This window comes from Tachyglossus aculeatus, chromosome 16 (genome assembly GCF_015852505.1).
Source record: "Tachyglossus aculeatus isolate mTacAcu1 chromosome 16, mTacAcu1.pri, whole genome shotgun sequence".
Classification (NCBI taxonomy): Eukaryota; Metazoa; Chordata; class Mammalia; order Monotremata; family Tachyglossidae; genus Tachyglossus; species Tachyglossus aculeatus.
Window position 1 is genome coordinate 30,990,471 of NC_052081.1, and position 23,510 is coordinate 31,013,980.

A 23,510-nucleotide genomic window follows, 5' to 3' on the forward strand; every position below is an offset into this window, starting at 1 on the left:
TGAAGCTTAATTACTGTTGGATTTTCAGAAGTCTCCGATTGGTATAATTCACTCAAGACATTTTGACAGAACCAAGTATGTTAATAAGATTTAGCATTGCTTGCTCCTAATTTAACTCAATCCTTCCATCTCTGATAGTTCACCCTGTTAATTACTTTTTTAAAACTGCTAAATCATTAGGTGACTCATTTTCAACCTGAGGGTAAATGGGCAAGTGGGGAAGTATATTACTTCTTGTCTTTGGTGCAAATCTATCAGATTGATTAAAATGTTAATTTTTACATGTATGCTTAAAAGTAAAAGGCAAAAACACCTGGGAACTGTGCTGTGTGCTAGCAATCATTGTGGGTGGGTAAACTGACAACATGGAACTGCATATTAAGACAATTGTGGAATTTAAACAAAGTATTCCATCTCTTTTCTAATGTATACTTTTAAACCTCAGGAACTGTTTTCAGTAGATGTCATGTCTTTTAAGTTGAAAAAAGATAAGCGCAAATAAGCTCCCAATTGTCTCCCCAATATGTAAACCACATCTCGGGCTGCTGTCTCTGCCTCTCCTTTGAAGTTTCCCTGAAATGTCATGTGTTGTGAAGACTGCTGTGCATAAGCAAGACAATTTGCTCACTCTCAGAATTCTTACCGGTTTCCACTGCTATTTGGTATCCAGCCTCTAGTCTCCGAGATGACCTTTCCAGCCTCTCTGTGTTATCGAGCAGATGTGCCCTCTGAAAAAGAAAAAGGAAAAAAAAAATCAGACGGCTGTCTACAGTGTTCTTTTTTCCCCCTCCTTTTTTTTAATTACGCTTTCTGAGTCTCCAATATAAAACCATAAACAGATATTTTTTTACAGAACGGTCCATTCTGAAATTGCAAGGAGTAGATTTTCAGCCAATCCATATAAGTGCACCAATCATTTTTGTCTAAAATACTCATATTTGATCTAGGTCACTGCAATGAATGGCCCAAGTAATCAATCATTCTCAGGCATGGGAAAGGCATGAACAATACTAGCAATTTTTATTTTCCTGGAAAATTGATTCAATATTTTGTGCTTGAAACAAAATCCAGCAACTTAACATTACATTTCCCTTTCAATTACCTCCGGGTAGCGATTTTCAACAAAGATACAATTTTTAGTAGAATCTTCTTGTATTCGGTTGTAGGGAAAGAGAGTGCATAGAACAATACTCTGAACTGAAATGGAATTCTAAAATGCAACTATACACGGTAAATATCAAGAAACGAGAGGCACACTCATGCCTTCGCTGATGCTAATATGCAAATTGTAAATTATACAGATAATTCTTTTTTTTTTCCAAATACAGGATGAAAATTCAGATTCCAAGAACCACGTGGCCTACATTTTAATGACTTTCATTTTGAACCCGAAAGCAACAGTGAAATTGAAATTGCTATTTTTACCATTTCATTCCTCTAAACACGAAATGTTCAGTTTCCTCTTTTAAAGGATAATGATCTTGGACTAGTCTTATTCAGCCTACCAAAAAAGATACAAACCAATCATATTTGTTGCAAACATTAATGTGCACAAAAAGGGTGATTGGCTTCTCCTTTCTCCTGCCTCCCTTCAACGCCTCCACCCCCCAAAAAAAACCCTCTGTGCCCCAAACCAGTTTTGGGATCCAGCAGAAACACCTCCTCTAACTTTGTCTTATTGACAGATGTCATTTAAAATCGAAGAAATACTTTCTGATAATGAAACAGGAGTTGCCATACATATTATCTGTGTGGCTGTCTAGCGAAACGATCTACCTTGCTCTAATGAGCCCCTATGGATCTCAGAGATGCAAGCTGTATTGACATGCACACTTAAGCTAATACACCTAGACCAGTGCCTCCAAGCTCCAGCAACCAGGGATGCTGACAGAATATCTCGCTTCTATCTTCAAAGAAAGGAAGTGATTAGTATGTTATCATTACCATTCAAAACGTGATTTCCCTATTCCCTCCCGGCATAGGTGACACATCTGAGATGCGGCCAGACGATGGAGGCAGCTAAAGCCACATCAAAGCTTTCCTTGATTTTTTTTGGGGGGGAGGGTGATGGGGGGAAAGAGGAAATCATTAAAACAATGCATTTAGATCAGCACAGATAGGACCTAATGTGAAGGTCAGAAAAGCTGCAATAACAGTCTATAATAATTAATAGCGTCATCTAATACACAGTGGATAGGTTAAGAGCAAATTGCAAACAAAAAGTCTAAAAGTCTTTAACATTCGTTGGAGGCAAGCCACCTAAAAAAGGGAGCAAAAGCACTTTTAATGAAATTTAAAACCAGAGATACACTGCTTTAATTGAAACCACCAAAGGAACTGGTGCTGTAGAGATTGGGGATATACGGCCAATTCAAAAAATTACTTAAACTTTAAAGAAGTTACATAAAAGATCTCTATCCAGGACTGTATTCATCTTTACCTACATTCATTACTTAAATTCCAGAGGGAAGAACACAGTAGCCATCAAAAAACTCTCTTAGTGGGGCCCACTGCGCTGGGAAAATGTTTTTTTTACTTTAATACCAATATGCTCATTTCAAATTCTTTAAGCTTTCAAAACTTAACAGTCAGAAGAATAATTCAAAAAGTGGAAAAATTCCTAAATTTTAGGTGAGATGCTGCTGTACCTATTGTGGATGCCATAATATCACATTTTAATCATCTGGTACTTCATATTCGATACAGGGAGCGGAACATTTGAATTGGGATTTATTTTTTTTTAATCCGAGGCAATTATGAAAAATCGGATTATGCACAGCATTACTGCTAAGTCAGTATGGTTATCCACATGAATTTGTATTTTATATGTGTGCATTATCAGGCAAACATTTCTGAAGGAGTTAAATGTATTCTGGGGCTAATTTTTCTGCCAAAGCAATTTGTGCAGAGAAGCACGGTCATCCGAACAGTAATATTGCATGCTGCTGGTTCTTGTTTTGTCTTTCAGAAGCTCCCTACCTAAGTCAAAACAAAATCAAGTTCTTGAAACGGCTGTTCTATTTACTCTGTTGGCCTAGTTCTGCATTGCCCCAATATTGGGAAATGAAAGGAAATGGTCTACAGAAGCAGCTGATACTTTCAACTTGTCCCTTACTCTCCACCCAAACCCATTCTCCCACACTCCGCATGGCCTTTTTCAAAGTTTGGAATGATTCTGTGTAGACGCTTCAGACGGCGCTCAACTTGTGTGAGGAAATTTTTGCATCGTGGAATACTTTCACTGGAGATTTAGTCATCCTGTGCGAGCAGGACTCAAACTGAGAGCTAAGAAATGCTAAAGCCTGTTTATCTTGATCTGTACCACAGCCCAGCCTCCCACAAATATCCTCCAACAAATAGAGCATTATAATGAGGAGGACATGCGGGTGTTATTATCCCAAAATAGAGCAGAGTACGATTATTTGTAAGAGGACATGTCTCCTTAAGATGGCTAAAATTAGGTTGTTTTCAGTAGGTGACATGTTAGAACCTCACCTGGGTCATTTACACTATTTGTTAAAGCACATAGTGCATCAGAGTAATTTATTCCATAAATAGCATCCACAATAATAACAAAAGCAGTTAAAATTACATTTCAGATTATGTCATCCTATTAGTTCAATTATTTAAGTCTACCTTTAATTACAATTCCATGATAAATTATGGCAATTTTAGTTTTCAAAACATATACTAAAGTGAAAATCATTGATCTAGATGATTATCGTTGCATGCAAAAAAAGGAAGAAATTACAAGGAAACACACTATTAAAAGCATCTTTAAAAGAAATATCTATTTGCCGCACGCACTATTTTTGATATATAAAACAGATTTTTAAACGTTACACTTATTTCCTTGCTTAAAGAACTTTTGCAGAAAATGATGATTTTGGCAAATTACCCCCATCTAATTTTATGTAACACATTCATTAAATAACTTCAGGTGGTAACAGTCAGATCCGGGTTCTTTATCACAGACTTTTCCAATCCCAATTATCATCATTCATAAAACATAACCCGTAGTAGTTGGCTAGGAAGCACAAATCTCATCTTCACCTTAGAACAAAATATATTTACATATGTGTACATCTGTAGTCTTGAGTAAAAGTGGGTTGACATTATAGTGAATGCATACAGAAAATAGTGAGTGATAGCTTGTCAGAATTCAGGTTACACAAATTCTGCTCACACATTCTTCTTTTTACATGTAGGGATTCTAAATAAAGGCTCTAGAACAGTAAATAGGCAGGAGCATTAAGCCTTTTGCTAATTTTATTTTGTTTCCAATTTTTTTTATTAATGGCAACACACCAGAAATACATCCTGATTGGGTTAAGTTTTTTTTGAAAGTCACCAAATAAACATTTAACATGTTTTAACAAATAATGAAATATTCTTATTACAAAACAGGAAATATTCCATCAAACACCCCCATCACTGCTATTAATCTGCCCACAAGATGGTTCCTAGTGTTGTTTCGTTACTGTAAGCAATTTAATTTTCAAAGAATAATATTCACTGTTGTTTCAACAAAAAAGATAAAGGTAACGAAGATCAACCACACTACATCAAAATTGCAATAACTGTTGTCATGTACCCCTGACAGGGCAACAAGGCTCGCCTGAGAAACTTAGCCTAACGGAAATATAGGCTACACAAAATCTCTCACTGATGTTGGGATAAAACAGGATAGAGAACTGCAGATATGTGCTGTGTCACAAATAAATCCAAAGCAGTAGATGGTTACTGAACTCGGTCAACTGTTCAGTGCGCAGCAGTGGACAGTTGTAAAACCAGGAGAGACTATAAAACCTAATAAGATGAGGAATCGTGCAGGTACCACGTTCAACAACAACAAAAATGCTGCCGATGCAGAAAACCATATTGATACGTATGGGGAAACGTTCACTTGCAGTTCATTTGTAATATTAATGTGTTCCCCCAAAAGTGATTGTTTCAGTATATTAAAATTAACTATATTTTGAGAGGAGCATATTTGTTGAAAGTAGAACTTGGTAAATCAGAAACCTTAATCTATATAAATATTTGCCCCACTGAATATTTTCAGAAACAAATAAAAATAATTGCTTTCACAATATAAAACCAAAATTTAATTTGGAGGGATAACAGTTTAAAACTTTAACTACTATGCTTCCCTTTTCTTTGCCTTTAAAATATCTTTTTCCTCTTCAATCAAATAATAGTTACAATATCCAACACTCGTCCCCCAGTATTCTTAAGTATGCAGTTATAAGATGAGGCAGATAGTAGAGAACATTTTTGAGCAATATAATCAATACTTTTGCTTTGTGTAGATTCCCTGTAATGCTGAACAAAAAGATCTACTTCAGATTTAGAAACTCAGCTTTAAAGGGAAGCTAGACAACAGAAAGCTAGAAAGTACTCACCTCTTCGCGTAATTTTATCAACTGCAACATGAACGCACAAAAAAAAAAAAGATAAAAAGGAAAGAAATGCCAGGAAAGATCAGTTGTGTGACAGGATACAGAATTAACATTGACAATTTATCTGTTTACATGTTTAGCATTTAAAAATCACAGACAAACACATTAGAAGAACCTAAACACAGACTACATGCAGAGTTTTTTGAACGAATAAAGATCACTTTCTCACACTGTCACATTAAACAAAGAGAATAGTGAGAAATTCTCTTTTAAACCACATCTAAGACACCATCATGAAATAAAGGAGAATGACTTCATAGAAGTCTATATTTTAAAGAAAACAAAACTAGTTTACCATACATCCCTTTTAAGAATGAACTGTTGAAGAGGTTTTGTATGCCCACGTTGATGGATAGAACTCAATTTTGAATGTTAACAACTTATTTCTTATTTAGCTCAAAACAAATTATTATCTTATATTACTTTAAGTTAGAAATCAATTCCTCAAGCATTTACATATTCGCTATTAATGCATGGACAATTATTAAGGAGGCCTGAAGGAGAATGTTTCCTTAGGATATGGCATATTTAAAGAGCTATATATGCAGATAATGTCCTGGAAAATTATTGGGAATGCTGGAGATTATTTCTGGTTTTCTTAATACTAGACTATTGCAAAAAAAAAAAAATCCCAGGGTACCTTTTAATTTGGAACAGCGTATCATATATTTTAAGAATGAAGAACATGGAAATCAAAAGACCAAAACATCAAAATGCAATGATTTCTTTCACTTTTTGAATATCTTACACAAAGCAGGCCAACTGATTTTAATTCAATGCCTATCAGAACATGCAACATATCTGTTTTTATAAGCTTGCTTTAACAATATTTTCCAAAATAAAATAGAAACAGACTGATTTTAGACAAGACTGCAGATGACACAATACCGCTGACTGATATTTGCATTTTTCGATCCTTTCCTAACTGGACTATACAACTACCATTTTAAACATACAATTATATCTGCTTCACCTATTAACATCTACAATTGTCGACTGTTTCAGAAAAAAAGGCAGAACCAGTTGTAGTTGTCATAACTGCTTATAAAGAAGACCACTAAAGACCTCCTGCGATAAGGGCTTCTCAATCGTTTTGGCCCCACATGATAAAAGCCACATAAACTTTCCAATTTCTGTTTCACTTCTTATTTTAGAAGACTAATTTCAAGTTTGGGGCAGAGAGATTTATAAAAGAGTTCCCTTCCCAAAAGAAAAACATTAACTGTTCTGTCACATGATGCCCTGTACATTTGCTTAAAATGTAACTTTTCATTCTTCCTCCAAAATAGTCTGGAGGCTGGAATGTAATTCAGTTAGCTGCAACTGTCCAAATCAGAAATTTAAAGAAAGAACTGTACTGAAATATATAACCAAGCTAGTCCTTAAATCATTATGCCGAGTTCTAAACACAGGAATCTAGCCTATCATAAACTAATAGGTATGCGTATATCTATCTATATCTATCTATATATCTATATATAGAAAATGCGAGTGAGTGCCTGTTTCTCTTTTTCGCTTTCTAAAAGGCAAACATTAATTCTTTTTCAGAAAGAGAGGATCTTGGAGCTGGTCACATAGCGCTCTGTTTCTTCAGGGTCACCATTCTTCAGTTGACTATGATGCTTAAAGGGCCAAAGTTTAAAACTACTCTTCTGCAATAGAGTCCATTTGGGCATGCCACCCTGCCATAATCAATGAGCGTTTAAAAATACTCCACATTTGTTTTTTCAATAGGTTCCAAACAAAAAATGTTCTATCTTGTTTGTGCTGCATGGCTGAGTTTAAGCTTGTGCCGGATTTGCAGCTAAGCTAGGAAAAAGAGGGGTTTTTTTGTTTTGTTTTGTTGGTTTTAAAGTTGTTGAGAATTATTCATTGAAACGAACAAAAGATGAGTGTATATCTGCAAATTAACAATGATCGCCCCAGCCGAAAATGAACCAAATGTATACTTTATCGAGTTCACCATTTGCTAATTCGTGAACGGCACTAAAGCATCCACAGCCACCATTTTAGATTATGATAATCAACATTTTTTGAAACAAAGTTTTTTCTATTTTTTTTTAATGCAGAATTTATACAAGAGGTAATCTGTTCCTTTGTAGGCTGAAAAAAATCTGGTTTACGCTGGTTTGAACCAGTGGAATCTCTTGTGGCTAAGCCTTCTGCTGTGACTAAAAATCAAAACCGCGCCGCAGAGTGTGTCTGCGAAGGTGCACGCATGCGCATGCTGTGGGTCTATGAGGCACATCATGTGACCGAGCAAACTACCAAATTTTTTTTAAAGCTGATAACACGGCTGCCGTCTCTGTCCGCATACAGATAACGAATAAATGCTGAACTCTATTAAACGCCCTTTACACATTATCGTGGGTCGAACACACAATTTTCTGAACTTATGATGACAGTCTATTTATTTTGCTATAAACCCTCAGCACGTAACGAACAGATTTGTGTCTGGTAATGATCTGCTCTGCCAGGGCTATATGAAATGATACCGACCTTCTTTAGATCTTGGGGAATTAAATTGACCGACTTCACCCCCTGGTCTGTAGCTGAAGTTTGACACACTTTATGCACAGCAAGCCCAAATCAGGACCTAAGAAAACCTTGTAGTCAGAAATTAAGTAATCCTATCTCTGCAAAATAATGGTTTACCACAAATATTTCTGAGTGTATGAGTAAATATGTTACTGTGTATTTAACTTTTCTTAACCTTCTATTAAGGACTCAAATTCATTGATCTATGTATTTTGGTACTGGAAGAGATATCACATGGTTCAAACAATACAGTTTGGAATATAGGAAATAAATCATCATTATATTCTGATTTAACCATCTAATTCCTTTCTGTGACCAACTTTAACCCTCATTAACCCAAAATAACAAAAAGAGATAGAACTCAAAATACAGCATTTCTTCATTGAAATACTTAACTCTTTTAGAGGACTAATACATTCTGCCAGTCAGAATGACAAAAATGATTGGAAAATGATATAGTACTGTTTAAGATAAGATTCCTTGGCAACCAATAACCCAAACACTCTCCTGACATGTAACATAGATGGTTTCTCCTTCTTTGTAAAGCAGAACAAGTCACATCTGATTGTGCACGCCAGATCTGAATCAGGAATGAATTAATGTGAACAAAGCAAAGCTATTACTATATTAAAACAGCATGGAACCCAATTTAATAGTGTAATGGTGGAAGGACATCAAACATATTTTAGTTTAGAAAATTATTGTTATGAAATATTTTTAAACCTTAATAAATTAAATGGAAGCAACTTCCAGATATACCTAATGGAAATTAATACGTTCTTTTCACTCAGGAGATTTAGCTAATTACAACACAGCATAATGTTGCCTGTATTAGCACACATAATATTTAGTGTTAGGTGTCAAGAATACCCACTGATTCACCTCCAAGAATGCCCTTTCAAAACTGAGTCCCACAGTAAAAACAAAAGAAAGCAAAAAGCCCTGGTCTGGGTCTATAATAGGCTTACACTTTTGGTTTCTTGCCCCTTTTTCAACTGTTGCATTACAGTATTCTCCAATTTATATACTTCCCCTTGCCCCGAATGTTTTCAAAACCTTAAAGGGCCAGCCAACTACAACAGTTGGGAAGCAGTGTGGCCTCATAGAGCACAGTTCTATGAATCAGAAGGATGGCGAAAGGATCTGGGTTCTAATTCCGGCTCCACCACTTGTCTGTTGTGTGACCTTGGGTAAGTCACTTAACTTCTCTGTGCTTCAGGGACAGGGACTGTATCCAACCTGATTAGCTTGTATCTACCCCAGTGCTTAGAACAGTGCCTGACACAAAGTAACGTACTTAGAATATCATTTAAAAAAAATGGTCAAAATATGCCAATTGTTTTATTTAGTTTCGCCTCACCCTACCCACCACCAAAATAGTCTAAAGGTTTACCTCAGACTGTGTGTCCCTCAAAGGACAGAGACCTTGAGCATTCTTTTCCAGCACATAAAGCAGAGCTCTGAATCCAAAAAGCACTTAATACGATTACTACTACTAATTGTTGTATCTAGGGGATATTGCAAACAGTGCAAATGTGAAAAACTCATTTGTGAGTTCTTCTTTAGCAGTCTCTAGGGTTAAACTTTTCTGTGCTCATGAAATAGTTAATCCAATTTGCAGTTATATTGCCGCAGTTCTTTATTTCCCCACTCACTAATTCTTTAGGATTTACCAGTTAGAAGCAATTTGATGTCTTAGCCCAATGAATCAGTCCCTCTACTCATTCTATGATTTGAATGATGATCTTATCACACGAGAAGTATAGTTCTAGGTCTAACTGATAGAATGGATGGGTTCAACTATGGAGGGAAAAGGGAAGAAAGAAATTACATGCAGTGATTAGGTGGCATGACAGTGGTCGTTAGAAAGTCCAGCACAAGAAACAAGTCAGCCTGGCATGGAGCAATCAGAAATCATCAATGGTATTTATTGAGTGCTTACTCCTAATCAGAGGACTGTACTAAGCACTTGGGAGAATACATCAGACTTGGCAGGTACATCCCGAAAATGGGATAGAAAGCTAGCAGAGCTGAGAGGGCTTTGGGAGGATTTTGACACAAGAAGAAGAAAAGAATTCAGCACTGGGTACTATGTGTAAAAATGCAACTGTTCAGAAAGAAGCAAACTTTACATGCACACACTGCAGAAGGGGCTGTGTCAATCTTGCATTAGACTATTAGCCACACCTGTGCAAATTGATGAGATACTAATAATAATTATGGTATTTGTTAAGTGCTTACTATGTGCCAGGCACTGCGCTAAGCGCTGGAGTGGGTACAAGCAAATTGGATTGGACATAGTCCATGTCCCACGTGGGGCTCACGGTCTCGATCCCCATTTTCCAGATCAGGTAACTTGGGCCCAGAGAAGTTAAGTGACTTGCCCAAGGTCACCCAGCAGACAAGTGGAGGAGCAGGGATTAGAACCTATGACCTTTTGATTCCCAGACCTATGCTCTATCCACTACACCATGTTGCTTCTCCTCTACAGAGACGTCATCTGTGAACCCAAAGGATGGAAATGTGCACACAAACATGTAAAATTCCTATGAATGTTTCATTATTTGAAACCACATGTGATTACTCATACAGTAATGAAAAAATCCCAAAATTGGATGTGTTTTCTATTTGAAATATCACACCTAATTCATATTTCAGACTGAAAAGTTCACTGTAATAATCTTTCTGTTTCATGTAGTTACAATTGTAATTTTTCACATTTAGATTTATATTTATTGAAGTGACAGCCCCTAACAACTAAACTTCAGGCTCTCCAAGTACTTTCGGGGTTTCTAAGTTTGGTATCTCTGAGTCTACTAGAGAAACTCTGCCTAATTGCTTTTAAGTGACAGAAGAGATTATAATTTGAAAAAAATCAGAAAATATGACTGCACACTATTTTTGCAAACTCTCTTCCTTTGGTAATTTTAAAGAATGAGATTTATATGGCATATCCAGGAAATATTTTGGGCACACAAAATGTGAGCACTTTAAAATGATTTCAATGTCAGGGGCACTTCAACATGTATTACATGAACAAGAACTCTGAAAGACAGGATTTCCCCATTCTATATTTCCTCTACATTATGTAGCATTTCAAATCAAGTAAAGATCTTTTACTTTTAACACAGCCGACATAGGAAATAAAAGCACTCAATCATTTTAGCTTTTAAAAGGCACGATTATGTTGCTGTTGCGGCAAATCAGGGCATTATAATTCAAACACAAAGAATTCTCAAATATTCATATATTAGCCAACCTATTATGAAGACAAATTCATTCAATCGTATTTACTGAGCACTTACTGTGTGCAGAGCACTGTACTAAGTGCTTGGAAAGTACAAATCGGCAACATATAGGGACGGTCCCGACAAATTTTGTCATAACTACTCTGTCCGATATATCCAACTCATTTTTACTTTTTTGCTTGTCTTACATTACAGTCAAGGGCCTGAAAATCAAGGGACGACAGAGTATGTTTCCATATTTAAACTCAGGCTGATCACTCCTGAATAACAAGGGAAGAAGAAGGGAGAAAGGCTCTTCCCCCAGAAATAACCTACTCAGTTTTGTCATATCATGTTGTGGCAAAGCTCCTGTTTATACTGGCATAGTTAGATTGCGTGTGTGTGTGTGTGTGTGCGCGCACGCGCGTGGGCAGAGTGGGCCTCAGGCCTTGGGCCTGGGGGGGATCCTCCCCCATTTTCCCTACTGAGAGCTCACCTCCTCCAGGAGGCCTTCCCAGACTGAGCTCGCTCCTTCCTCTCCCTCTCCTCTCCATCCCCCCCTTACCTCCTTCCCCTCCCCACAGCACCTGTATATATGTATATATGTTTGTATGTATTTATTACTCTATTTGTTTTATTTGTACATATTTATTCTATTTATTTTATTTTGTTAATATGTTTTGTTCTCTGTCTCCCCCTTCTAGACTGTGATCCCACTGTTGGGTAGGGGCCGTTTCTATATGTTGCCAACTTGTACTTCCCAAGCGTTTAGTACAGTGCTCTGCACACAGTAAGCGCTCAATAAATACAATTGAATAAATGAATGACTGAATGAGTGTGTGTGTGTGTGTGTAAACAATCAGAAGTATATTTACTTATCTACTTTGTACGACTGAATACACCAGGTCCCTTATTAACATGTAGTAATAGGAGATAGTCTGCAAGTTATGCTAGCCCAATAGGCACGCTGAAATCTACCACACAAGTTTAAGCTTGGTCATAGTTATCTCGCAGCACCAAATCACATTAGGATACAACAAGTTCATGTCCTACCTCTAAATGTTCAACATCTTAACTGAAGCTTATTTACTTTTAAAATATCAAAGGTTATTAGCTCTGTATAATGAAAACTGTGACATTCTGTAAATAGCTAAGAGAACAAATGCTTTAATACCAATTCAGTTTATCCAAATGGATTTAAAATTTCTTTACCCAAATATAGACTATAATTTATGATAAAAAGTACACTCTCTAATGGCAAAATTCAGTCCCATAAGAGAGATTGATAGATATGAGGTTTTTCCCCCAAGAAGAAATTGTTGAATATTCCTAATTATTAATTCTAATCTACGGTGTGCAATATTAGTAACATAAATGATCCCAAATTGGGATTTTTTTTCCCTGCAAAAAATTTTCACCAATAAACACCATATGTATCCCAACTTCTAAAATAGTGTTATTCTTATAAATCTATATTGGTCCATTGTAACTTTTTTTTTAAGTAGCCACATATTGAGTGGCCCAGTTGCAATCTGAAAGCTTACTTCCATTTGTTTTGCCTGCCACTGTTGATTTAATTATACCGCATTATTATCAAAGCTGCATTATGTCCTTTCCCAAAATTCCTTTTATATACGTTTGAGGTGAGGACCTTGGCTTTGTTTGCAAACAGTGTGTTTCAAGTTATTCCTTAAGTACTGAGTAATACAGAAAAGAGAAGAAAAGATTTTTTTAAAGATAGCAGACGGTGATCACAAGGTAAAGGGTTAAATGTAAGATCTCCGAGAAGCATTTTGAAGTTGATTAAGACTCCAGCTTTGCATTAAACAGTATCACTTCCACATGAGTTGTCGCTAATGCTGTTAGGGAGCAGCTTGAGAAGCCCAGTGTGCCAGTGACCTCCTTCACCCTCCAGCCACCCACTAGGGTTTCTTGATTAGCATTCTACCTGGTTCTCCGAGGAATTCCCAACATCCCCCAGAAGCTCATTCCGCACTTCGTCACTGTAGGCGATCCGTGACCTTTTCTGGAGAGGAAAAACGAGAGAGAGAGAGAGAGAGAAGCGTTAGGAAGGAAAAGCTTCGGAGCACATCGGTATTGAGACTGATCATCCTCAATCTCGGGAGCCCCCTAATGGAAAACTCTTGGCTGGAATCTGCAAGTCAAATCCAAGTTATCCGAAGTTATCGAACTTGACGCTTCACTAAAAGGCAACCACAAGACCCCAGCAAATGGAGGGAATAACGAAATGACAAGTTTTAGGTTCAATGAGATGTATTTTGCTACAGTTGCCCAGCTGTAAATAACTTCTATATTACTGATTCCCATGTCATTCAAATGAAATCGTTAAATAGAAGTCGAATGTGTATTATCTATTCCTCTAGAAAAGCCTCCCGATTGTGATTAAATGCTATGGCTTCTAGAGGGATTTTTCTTACATCCTGTCAGGAGTTCTACTGTTCAAGTCTAGGCTCTTTCGATCCCTAACTAGACCATAACATATGGTGTACTCTCTGGAGTCCATGGAAATACACACTTTTGTTTCCTTCATAATGATAAGGCTATTAATCAGAAGAGAAAATTTCAAACAATTCCCCACCTCAGAACAAAGTCTTACAGAATCCTTTAGAATGGAACCATGAAAAGTGAATAATACATCTCTCTCACCATCCCCCCTGCCTACAATGGCCTAAGGGGAAAGACTGAAAAAAATGTGGGATGGAGAAGGTTTATGGAACACAGAAGTAGGTCATCAGAGTTTAGTTCATGAGACACATAGAATAAGTTAAATTTAATAATCATGGTGAGTTAAGGCATGAATGCCCAGGCTGCAGTCAATGAACTTTTAAGATACAGAAATGCTTTCTGTGAGCAATCTATCACCATCAATGGCATTTACTGAGCACTTACTGTGTGCAGAGCCCTGTGTGAAGTGCTTGGGACAGTATAATAAAACAAAGTTGGTAGACGCATTTCCCGTCCACAATGAGCTTACAATCTATGTTGGTTTTGAATAGATGAGCATCTGAAACCGCTAGAAAGCACTATGAATTTCAGATAAACTGAAAGCATCTATTTAACCTCTTCTTCAGAGCCAAGGATCGATAAGCCGTGACTGACTCTTCAGGGTGGAAGACCGCTGGGTGACACTGGGTCACCGACTTCTTTAAACAGCCTGTGCTTCTCCTACTCCAGGGCTGACCTGTGCTCTGCACCTCCTATTCCCACTTACCGCTCCCACCAAATTGAACTTTTTGAGCCTGGTCAAGCAGCTGTGCTCCGACTCTTACTTTGGGACCATCCAGTGCTTAGAACAGTGCTTGGCACATAGTAAGCACTTAACAAATACCATCATTATTAGAACAGCCCACCTGGGCCTGGCAGGAAGCCCTAGGTGAGTTAACTGATTCAATCAATACCTTTTATTTTAAAAAGAAAGAAATCACCTCTGGATCTCAGTAACCAAAATTTAAAGTGACTAAACAGTGGATAAGTAAGAAGCCTATGATTTTTTTAAAATTGGAAATTTCTTCACATAGTTTCTATGCTATTCACTGCTCCTGACCTGATACCACTGTGGATAGCGTACAAGCTACCACTAAAGCCTGCCTGTAATGGACTAAGTTACTCAATGGATGAGCTTTTTCTCTTTTTAATGATATTTGTTAAGTGCTATGTGCCAGTCATGGTACTAAGTGCTGGGATAGATACTAGTTACTCCACACTGCTTCTCATGTGGTTCACCCCTTTCCAGTGCATGGAGCGCCCCTAAAATCAGCCAAATCACATCCCTCCCCATCCTCAAAGCCTTCTCCAGAGCCACCTCCTCCAGGGACATTCCCTAATTAATTGCCACCTTCCTGGCCTTGGTATGCACATCTGATTATTTATTGAATGGCCTATTTTGTTTTTCCAGGCCTAGTGGAAACAGCATTCATTCATTCATTCAATCATATTTATTGAGCACTGACTGTGTGCAGAGCACTGTACTAAGCGCTTGTAAAGTACAATTTGGCATTAGAGACAATCCCTACCCAACAACAGGCTCACAGTCTAGAAGGGTGGAGACAGATAACAAAACAAGTAGATTGGCATCAATAGCATCAATATAAATAGAGTTATAGATATATACAGATCATTAATAAAATAAAATAACAAATATGTACATATATACTCAAGTGCTGTGGGGTTGGAGGGGGGTAGAGCAGAGGGAGGGAGTAGGGGCGATGGGGAGGTGAGGAGGAGCTAATCACCAAGACTTGCTCAACACATTGCTTCTCTTAAGAGCCAAACTCACTGAGCCCTATGGCCACTGGGAGTGGCTGCCAAAGACTGATCCTTGACACAGAAGACAGCTGCGGCAACTAAAATATTGAAAACATATGAATGTTTTTATACTTTTTCTCAAAAGGGAAGCTGGAAAAGTATAGCTCGTGCCTGTGGCTCTCTGGAAAAAAACTAGGTATAAAAAGAGAAATTGCCATTTTATAAGGTGATTATTTATTCCTGAAAACAAAACAAGGATTTAGTTTAGAAATTCTTCCATAAGTATGCATTCCCAGGTTACCTCCCATGGCACGATGAATAACCTTGAATCTTCACTACACCAAAAAAGAAGTGGTTTGTACTCATTCCTCTCTTCCGGAGATAAACATGCCCCACTAATCAAGTACTGATGGCCTACGCTTATATTTGAGAAAAGACTCTCAAAAAGGCAAAAATGAATGGTAGTTCATTTTTCAGGCTCACACAAAAAAGTCAATTGGATTCTTTTGATCCTATGAATGGAGGAATTAACAATATCTGGCTTTTCCCAATGATTCTTTTTAAATGGCTTCAGCCTAAAAATCTAATCTAAATCTAATCTAAAATCTTTAAATCTAAAAACCAAGAATTTGTCTTCCAGCTCTGTATTTCCCGGTATAACTTTTATCCCAAAATTCTTCAAAAACTGCCAATTTGGCAATTGTGTTATACCGTTTTTCTCAGCGGAAGCTTACCATTTCCAAAACTGTCTAAAAGTCTGTCCCTGCTCTGACTGTTTGATTTCACGCCTGAATTTGGACACTGAACACAAAACACTCTTTTCCCTAAAAATTGGGAGGACAATTTCAGGTTGAATCCCTAGATATTTACCAAAACAATGATAAAAACCAAGCACAGTCTCTCACTGGTGTCATCCAAGGGTGACAACAAGACTGCACTCAAGCATTACTAGGTTAAGACAGAGCATATGACCTGAATATTGTGGTTGAAATCTGGTTGGATTTTTTTGCTAAATTATTTTGCTGTACATTAGGGAAATACCATCAACTCAAAGTTCAAAAGAATACTTTTCACGCAAGTAGGGGGTATACTGAGACTTATGCATGCTTCCAGTTAAGAAAAAAAACTGGAAAAGAACAGATGATCTGGTCACGTGGGAAACCTAAAAAAAGTATGTGGTTAAACTGACTCACAAAATCTGTTTCGAGCTTTGCCATTTCTTGCTGGTAGCTCCTCATTCTGCTGGCGTACATCCCTCGACTTTGAGGAGGGATCTCTCGGACTTCGAGGTCCATCTACTCGAGCAGTTCATTTGCTTCCAGGGGCTTGGGAGTCAGAGGCCCTGGGTTCTAGCCCTGGATCTACCACTTATCTGCTGCATGGCCTTGGGCAAGTCACTTAACTTTTCTGTGCTTCTGTTTCCTCATCTGTAAAATGGGGATTAAGACTGTGAGCCCTATGTGGGACAGGGACTGTGTCCAACCTGATTATTCATTCATTCATTCAATCGTATTTATCGAGAGCTTATTGTGTGCAGAGCACTGTACTAAGCACTTGGGAAGTACAAGTTGGCAACATATAGAGACGGTCCCTATCCAACAGTGGGCTCACAGTCTAGAAGGGGGAGACACAGAACAAAACAAAACATATTAACAAAATAAAATAAATAGAATAAATATGTACAAATAAAATAGAGTAATAAATACGTACAAACATATATACATATATACAGGTGCTGTGGGGAGGGGAAGGAGGTAAGGCGGGAGGATGGAGAGGGGGCTCAGTCTGGGAAGGCCTCCTGGAGGAGGTGAGCTCTCAGCAGGGTCTTGAAGGGAGGAAGAGGGCTAGCTTGGCAGATGTGCGGAGGGAGGGCATTCCAGGCCAGGGGGATGACATGGGCCAGGGGTCGACGGCGGGACAGGTGAGAACGGGCCAGGGGTCGAAGGCGGGACAGGTGAAAATGAGGCACAGTGAGGAGATTAGCAGCACAGGAGTGGAGGGTGCGGGCTGGGCTGTAGGAGGAGAGAAGGGAGGTGAGGTAGGAGGGGGCAAGGTGATGGATAGCCTTGAAGCCCAGGGTGAGGAGTTTCTGCCTGATGCATAGGTTGATTGGTAGCCACTGGAGATTTTTGAGGAGGGGAGTAACATGCCCAGGCCGTTTCTGGACAAAGACAATCCGGGCAGCGGCGTGAAGTATGGATTGAAGAGGGGAGAGACAGGAGGATGGGAGATCGGAGAGGAGGCTGATACAGATTATCTTGTATCTACTCCAGGGCATAGCACAGTGCCTGGCACATACTAAGCACTTAAATACCATAATCATTATGATTATTATGACATTTGATCTAGGGCACATTTGCACACTCTCCCACTGGACTTTAAGCACCTTGAGGGCAGGGACCGTCCTATTTCCATTGTATGGCAAAACAGTCAAAATGGTCCAGTAGATGGTAGCAGTAAAGTAGTACAAATTCAGTTAGGTTCCCAATGATAAATCAATCAATCATATCTATTGAGAGCTTATTGTGTGCAGAGCACTGTACTAAGCACTTGGGAGAGTATAACAGAGTTGGTAGACTCGTTCCCTGCCCACCAGAAGCTTAGAACCTAGAGGAGGATACAGACGGTAATATAAATAAATAAATTAAGGATAAGTACATGAGTGCTGTGAGACTGAGGGAGGGATGCATACAGGATGCAAATCCAAGTACAAGCACAACATAGAAAGGAGTTGGAGAAGATTGAATGAGGGGTTGATTGAGGAAGGCCTCTTGGATGAGATGTGTTTTTAATAAAGCTTTGAAGGTGGGGAGAGTAATCATCTGTCAGATCTGAAGAGGGAGGGTGTTCCAGGCCAGGGGCAGTATAAAAGCAAAAGGCTGGTGGCAAGGAAGATAGGATCAAGGTACAGGGAGTAGGTTGGTCAGAGGTTAGAACAGTGCTTTGCACATAGTAAGTGCTTAATAAATGCTATTATTATTATTATTATTATTATTAGAGGAACAGAGTGAGCAGGTGGGGTTCTAGTACGAAGTCAGGGAGGGAAGGTAAGAGGGGGCAAAGTGATTAATGCTGTAAAGCCTACCGTAATGAATTTCTGTTTCTATGCAGAGGTGGGTGGGCAATCACTGGATAAACAAAAGTAAAAAACTTCTCTCATACAGAATGAAGCTGACTACAGAAATTTATGGGAAATACTGGGTTCAACTAGCATTAATCCATCAGTCAATCATACTTATTGAGGGCTTACTGTGTTTAGAGCTCTGTACTAAGTGCTTGGGAGAGTATAACAGAGTTGGTAGAAAAGTTCCCTCTCTACAACAAGCTTACAGTCTAGAGGGGGAGACAGACATTAATAGGAATGAAGAAATTTTAGATAGGTACATAAGTGCCGTGGGGCTGAAGGAAGGGTTAGTACAGGGTGCAAATCCACGGGCAAGGGTGATGCAGAAGGGAGAGGGAGAAGAGGAAATGAGAGTTTAATCAGGGAAGGCTTCTAGGAGGCGAACTGCCTTCAGTTAGACTTTGAAGGTGGGGAGAGCAATCATCTGTCAGATATGAAGAGGGAGGGTGCTCCAGGCCAGAGGCAGAACATGGGTGAGAGATCGGTGGCGAGGTAGACGGGATGGAGGCCCAGTGAGCAGGCTGGCACTACAGGAGAGAAGTGTGTGGGCTGTGCTACAGTAAGAAAGCAGAGAGGTAAGGTAGGAGAGAGCGAGGTGATTGAGTGCTTTACAGGGAGTGCTCAGTGAGGGATTTTACTCCTTTTATGGCATATAGAGAAGCAGCGTGGCTCAGTGGAAATAGCACGGGCTTTGGAGTCAGAAGTCATGGGTTCAAATCCCAGCTCCACCAACTGTCAGCTGTGTGACTTTGGGCAAGTCACTTAACTTCTCTGGGCCTCAGTTACCTCATCTGTAAAATGGGAATTAAGACTGTGAGCCCCCTGTGGGACAACCTGATCACCTTGTAACCTTCCCAGCGCTTAGAACAGTGCTTTGCACATAGTAAGTGCTTAATAAATGCCATTATTATTATTATTATTATAATATATGAAAATGGTGTCTTTAAAGCATATACTTTTAAATGGGGCATGCACCAGCATTATATGTAACCATCTCTAAATCTTATAAAACCATAGAAACACTGCTACCATTTTCTGAGAGAACAACTGGAGGAGTGAAATTAAATTCTTAAACCCAGGTCCCAATGTCCCTAGTAGAGCTGTGTCTAGCAGCTCGTCTCTTTTTTGCTTATGTATAGACCATATCTCTTCAGCATCATCATTAAATAACACTGGACCCACTTCTCTTTCTGTATTCTCTGCATGATTTCGCTCTGTTCAATTTATAAGACTTTGGCACTGCATCGTGCAATTACTGTTATTGAACTAGGGGGAAAAACACGTTTGTGTTTCCCTCTTAGTAAGCCTACTATAGAATTTAAATGGTACCAAGTATTTCTTTTGCCCATTCGGAGATCTCTGCCACAGCAGTTTCAAACTAGCCAAGCAAAAGTAGTCTACAGCATTAAAAGAAAAAAGAACCTTTAAACAGGCTGGTATCAGAGCTGACTTTTTAATTATTCATTTCATCACTATGGGGGACTAAAACATTCCTCAGTATGCATGAATATCATATTGAGATTGTTTTTATTTTTTCTTTTCTTAACCAAAAAGCCAAAAAATTGGCATAGATTATTCAATTACACTATTCTCTCTTTTTATTTGATGGAATTCCAAAAAAAGATTCTAAAAAATTCCAAACATGTGTCAAAAAAATGACCCATCTTTTCTTGGTTAGGAAACATCCTTTCTTATAAGGACCAGTAGTTGTAAGGCTCAACTTCAACAACAGTTCAGCCTCATGAATTTTGATCATTTACCTGTAAATGTACAATACTTCCATGTTTATGGCAAAAACTCATTAATTGGATTACCTCCTGGGGTGCAATTTAGCAAATTATACACATGATTAGCTGCTGAAACTTTTTTCTTTCATGCTGAATTACTAAATAATGAATTTGAAATGTCAGATATTGTTTGTCAGACGATGGGCCCTCATAAAATGCTGAATCGTTTGTTCCAAATAAAAATATAAACGAGTCTCATCGAAGTGTGCTACTGGAGTAAAATCAGTATTATTTCTAAATACAATATTGTAAAAGAAAATGAAAATAAAGAAGCAGTTGCCTTTGTTTAACCCTGACAGTTTGCTTTCTTGGAATATTTTCTCCCAATTCAATGACTGTTTTTGTTTCCTTACCAAAAAGTCTGCAATCTGAGGTATCGTCAACTTTAGAAATCACAATTAATCACAAGAAACGTTTCCCGTAATCTCATTTTTCTACTGAAAATACCAACTATATATAAATTTGCACTTTGGCCAAATGCAAGCAGAAGAATTTGAGCTGCAAATGTCACACAGCTACAGTTTGAAGCAACCCAATTCATAATGTATTTTATAAATAGTTAATGACTTCTATACATAAGCTAACCAGGCAAATCAAGAAATTGTCAACATTTTTAGTCTTCGTTGTCAGTTACTATTGTCTACTGGTGCTTTATATGCGTGCCTCTAGAAGGAAAGAAGATATTCAGAGAGAAATTCAATATCATTGCGGGACTGTTCAATGTAGAATGGAAGGCTTTAATTGACGATATTTCAAATCAAAGGTTTTTCAGTACAAGAGGAATTTTCACATTTGTTTCTGTTCTGCAAAAAAATTTACAAACTTACTCATCTGTATTCACTCCAAGTCTGAAGCCTACACACACAAATGAGAAATACGACAGTGCTATAATAGGGAATGCTTGTTTTTAAAAAATTGAGACTCCGAAGTTTCAGTGGCTGTTTTTCAGTGGGTTCTTGTAGATGTAAGGCAAGTTTTTGATTCATGGCAGTTCTCCCTGGAAATCAAACAGGATTTTTGCATACTGGTAGACTGATTTTCATTACGCTAAGTTCGAACAGTTGCCTATCTGGGTAGCTTCAAATAATCTGCCTACTTAACCGAAGCATGAATGCACAGAATTTGCTCATGGGCAACAATACTAAATTTGAAACAAAATGAATTAACCTGGTTTAAATAAAAAATTCTGATCTGCCCCTGCCTGGTTTTATATGTGGAGTACGGAGCAGGTAACCAAACCATGATCATTCCACTATATCCGACGTAAGCATAACAATGAAGTTAGTTTATTACTAAAGCATTCTAGAAGTTCATTTCCCTGGCCTGCACATGGCAAAGCAATTGCTTAAATTGCCTCACCTGGGAATTTAATGCAATGTTATCATCAGACCAGTCACACTGTAAATACATTTATAATGCTTTCCATGTGCTGGGCTATTGGCATATGAATTAAGTAATGATCTGGTATTATAATAAAAATGAACCAGTTCCCACACCTGGAAGACAGCAAATTTTGCTAAATTAATACCCACACAGCTACATCACAGGGGTGAACAGCAGCAATGGAAAAGCAGCATCTAAATAAGATATAGAGCTACAGAGAAATTTACTCCCCACACCTTTGTCTAACATCTGTATCATATAAGCCATTCCTGTGTATCTCCATTCAATTTCGGCCAAATAAAATCGGTATGTTGCAACGTTGACAAACACTAACACTGGCCTCCATTCCCAGTGACTTTGAGTAGCCAAATAATTGATATGAAGTGTCATGTGTTTTTATAACTGAGCAAAAGAATGGTCCTTTCCCAATAACTGATCAATCTTGTCTATTGGAAGAAAAGACCGGTGAAGTTCTCCATGTGTAAAACAAATGACTGACACTGGCCCAGCTTTCTACTGCTCCTGCCAGGCCCTTTGGTCTAATTCCCACTTAACAATGTCCAAAGTGAACTATTACTATGCCTTCTTAAAAAAAAAAAAAAAAAACAGATTGGCATTCTTGCTAATCAATTTTGCCGCTTTTGACATGATTAGAATTTTTTGATAGATGAAGAATGCTTTACAACCATGATAGCTAGACTGCATCAGAAGCTTCAGTTCCCAACTTCATTTTGCCTTGCAAAAGTACACTCAGATGGCTGAACTACTTTGAAGGACTTTTCTCAAATGCACTTAGTTTGGTGATTTTAACAAACAATTGCTTCCAAGTTTCTAAGAAGCAACAACATTAATGAAACTTTTTGAGCCCCTGAGGGCAGTATATGACCCTAAGAGATTGGTAAAGTACATTAGTAGAAGATGAGACATGTTCCTTGCCCACAAGGAGAGAACACTCTACCATGGGAGGCAGGCAAAAAAAGTATTTACAAATAGTGGAATCCAAATATACAAGTGCAGAGGACTCTTACATACATTCTTTAAATAAAATGTAAGTAATATCTACTTCTGACAATAGAATGGGATCAATTAATTCTCATTAGTGTATGTCTATATATCTAACTCCCTCTAGCCCTATCTTCACATAGAGAAGCAGCATGGCTCAGTGGAAAGAGCCTGGGCTTGGGAGTCACAGGTCACGGGTTCTAATCCTGGCTCCACCACTTGTCGGCTGTATGACTTTGGGCATGTCACTTAATTTCTCTGTGCCTCAGTTTCCTCATCTGTCAAATGGGAATTAAGACTGTGAGCCCCACGTGGGACAACCTGATCACCTTGTATCCCCACAGTGCTTAGAACAGTGCTTTGCACATAGTAAGCGCTTAACAAATACCATTATTATTATTATTATTATGACCTATTGGAGCTCAAACTGGGGAGAAGCGAGGTAGAATTCCAGTGTTTGCAAAGACATCTGTGAATGTATGCTTAGAATGAATTTAAAATTAATATAAAATGATCACTGATGGATGTTTTATTGCTAATTTGTGAAATATGTGGACTTTTACTTGCTAAGTTTTTCGAAAGAAGCAAAAGTTACATTAAAGATAACATGCATTTTTTTGGCTTCACCCAGGTTGCCCTCAAAAATATCAAAAAAGAAACCTGATTAAAATTTAAAAAGGGAGAAAGAAAAGATTAATGCACAGATCTAACTTTCTAGGCA

General features: G+C 38.2%; 1 protein-coding gene across 4 annotated transcripts in view; it reads right to left on the reverse strand.

The window, feature by feature from the left end:
* VTI1A (vesicle transport through interaction with t-SNAREs 1A) overlaps positions 1-23,510 on the reverse strand; it is a 318,622-nt gene that overhangs the window by 244,448 nt on the left and 50,664 nt on the right. For 2 of the 4 annotated variants that reach the window (XM_038757900.1, XM_038757902.1), the window contains exons 4-6: positions 13,176-13,253; positions 5,406-5,426; positions 644-728 (exon numbers count right to left, since the gene is read on the reverse strand). In XM_038757900.1, coding sequence (XP_038613828.1) covers positions 644-728; positions 5,406-5,426; positions 13,176-13,253 — 184 coding nt within the window. The remainder of the gene's footprint in view (positions 1-643; positions 729-5,405; positions 5,427-13,175; positions 13,254-23,510) is intronic. The other 2 variants (XM_038757901.1, XM_038757903.1) reach the window with 1 other exon arrangement.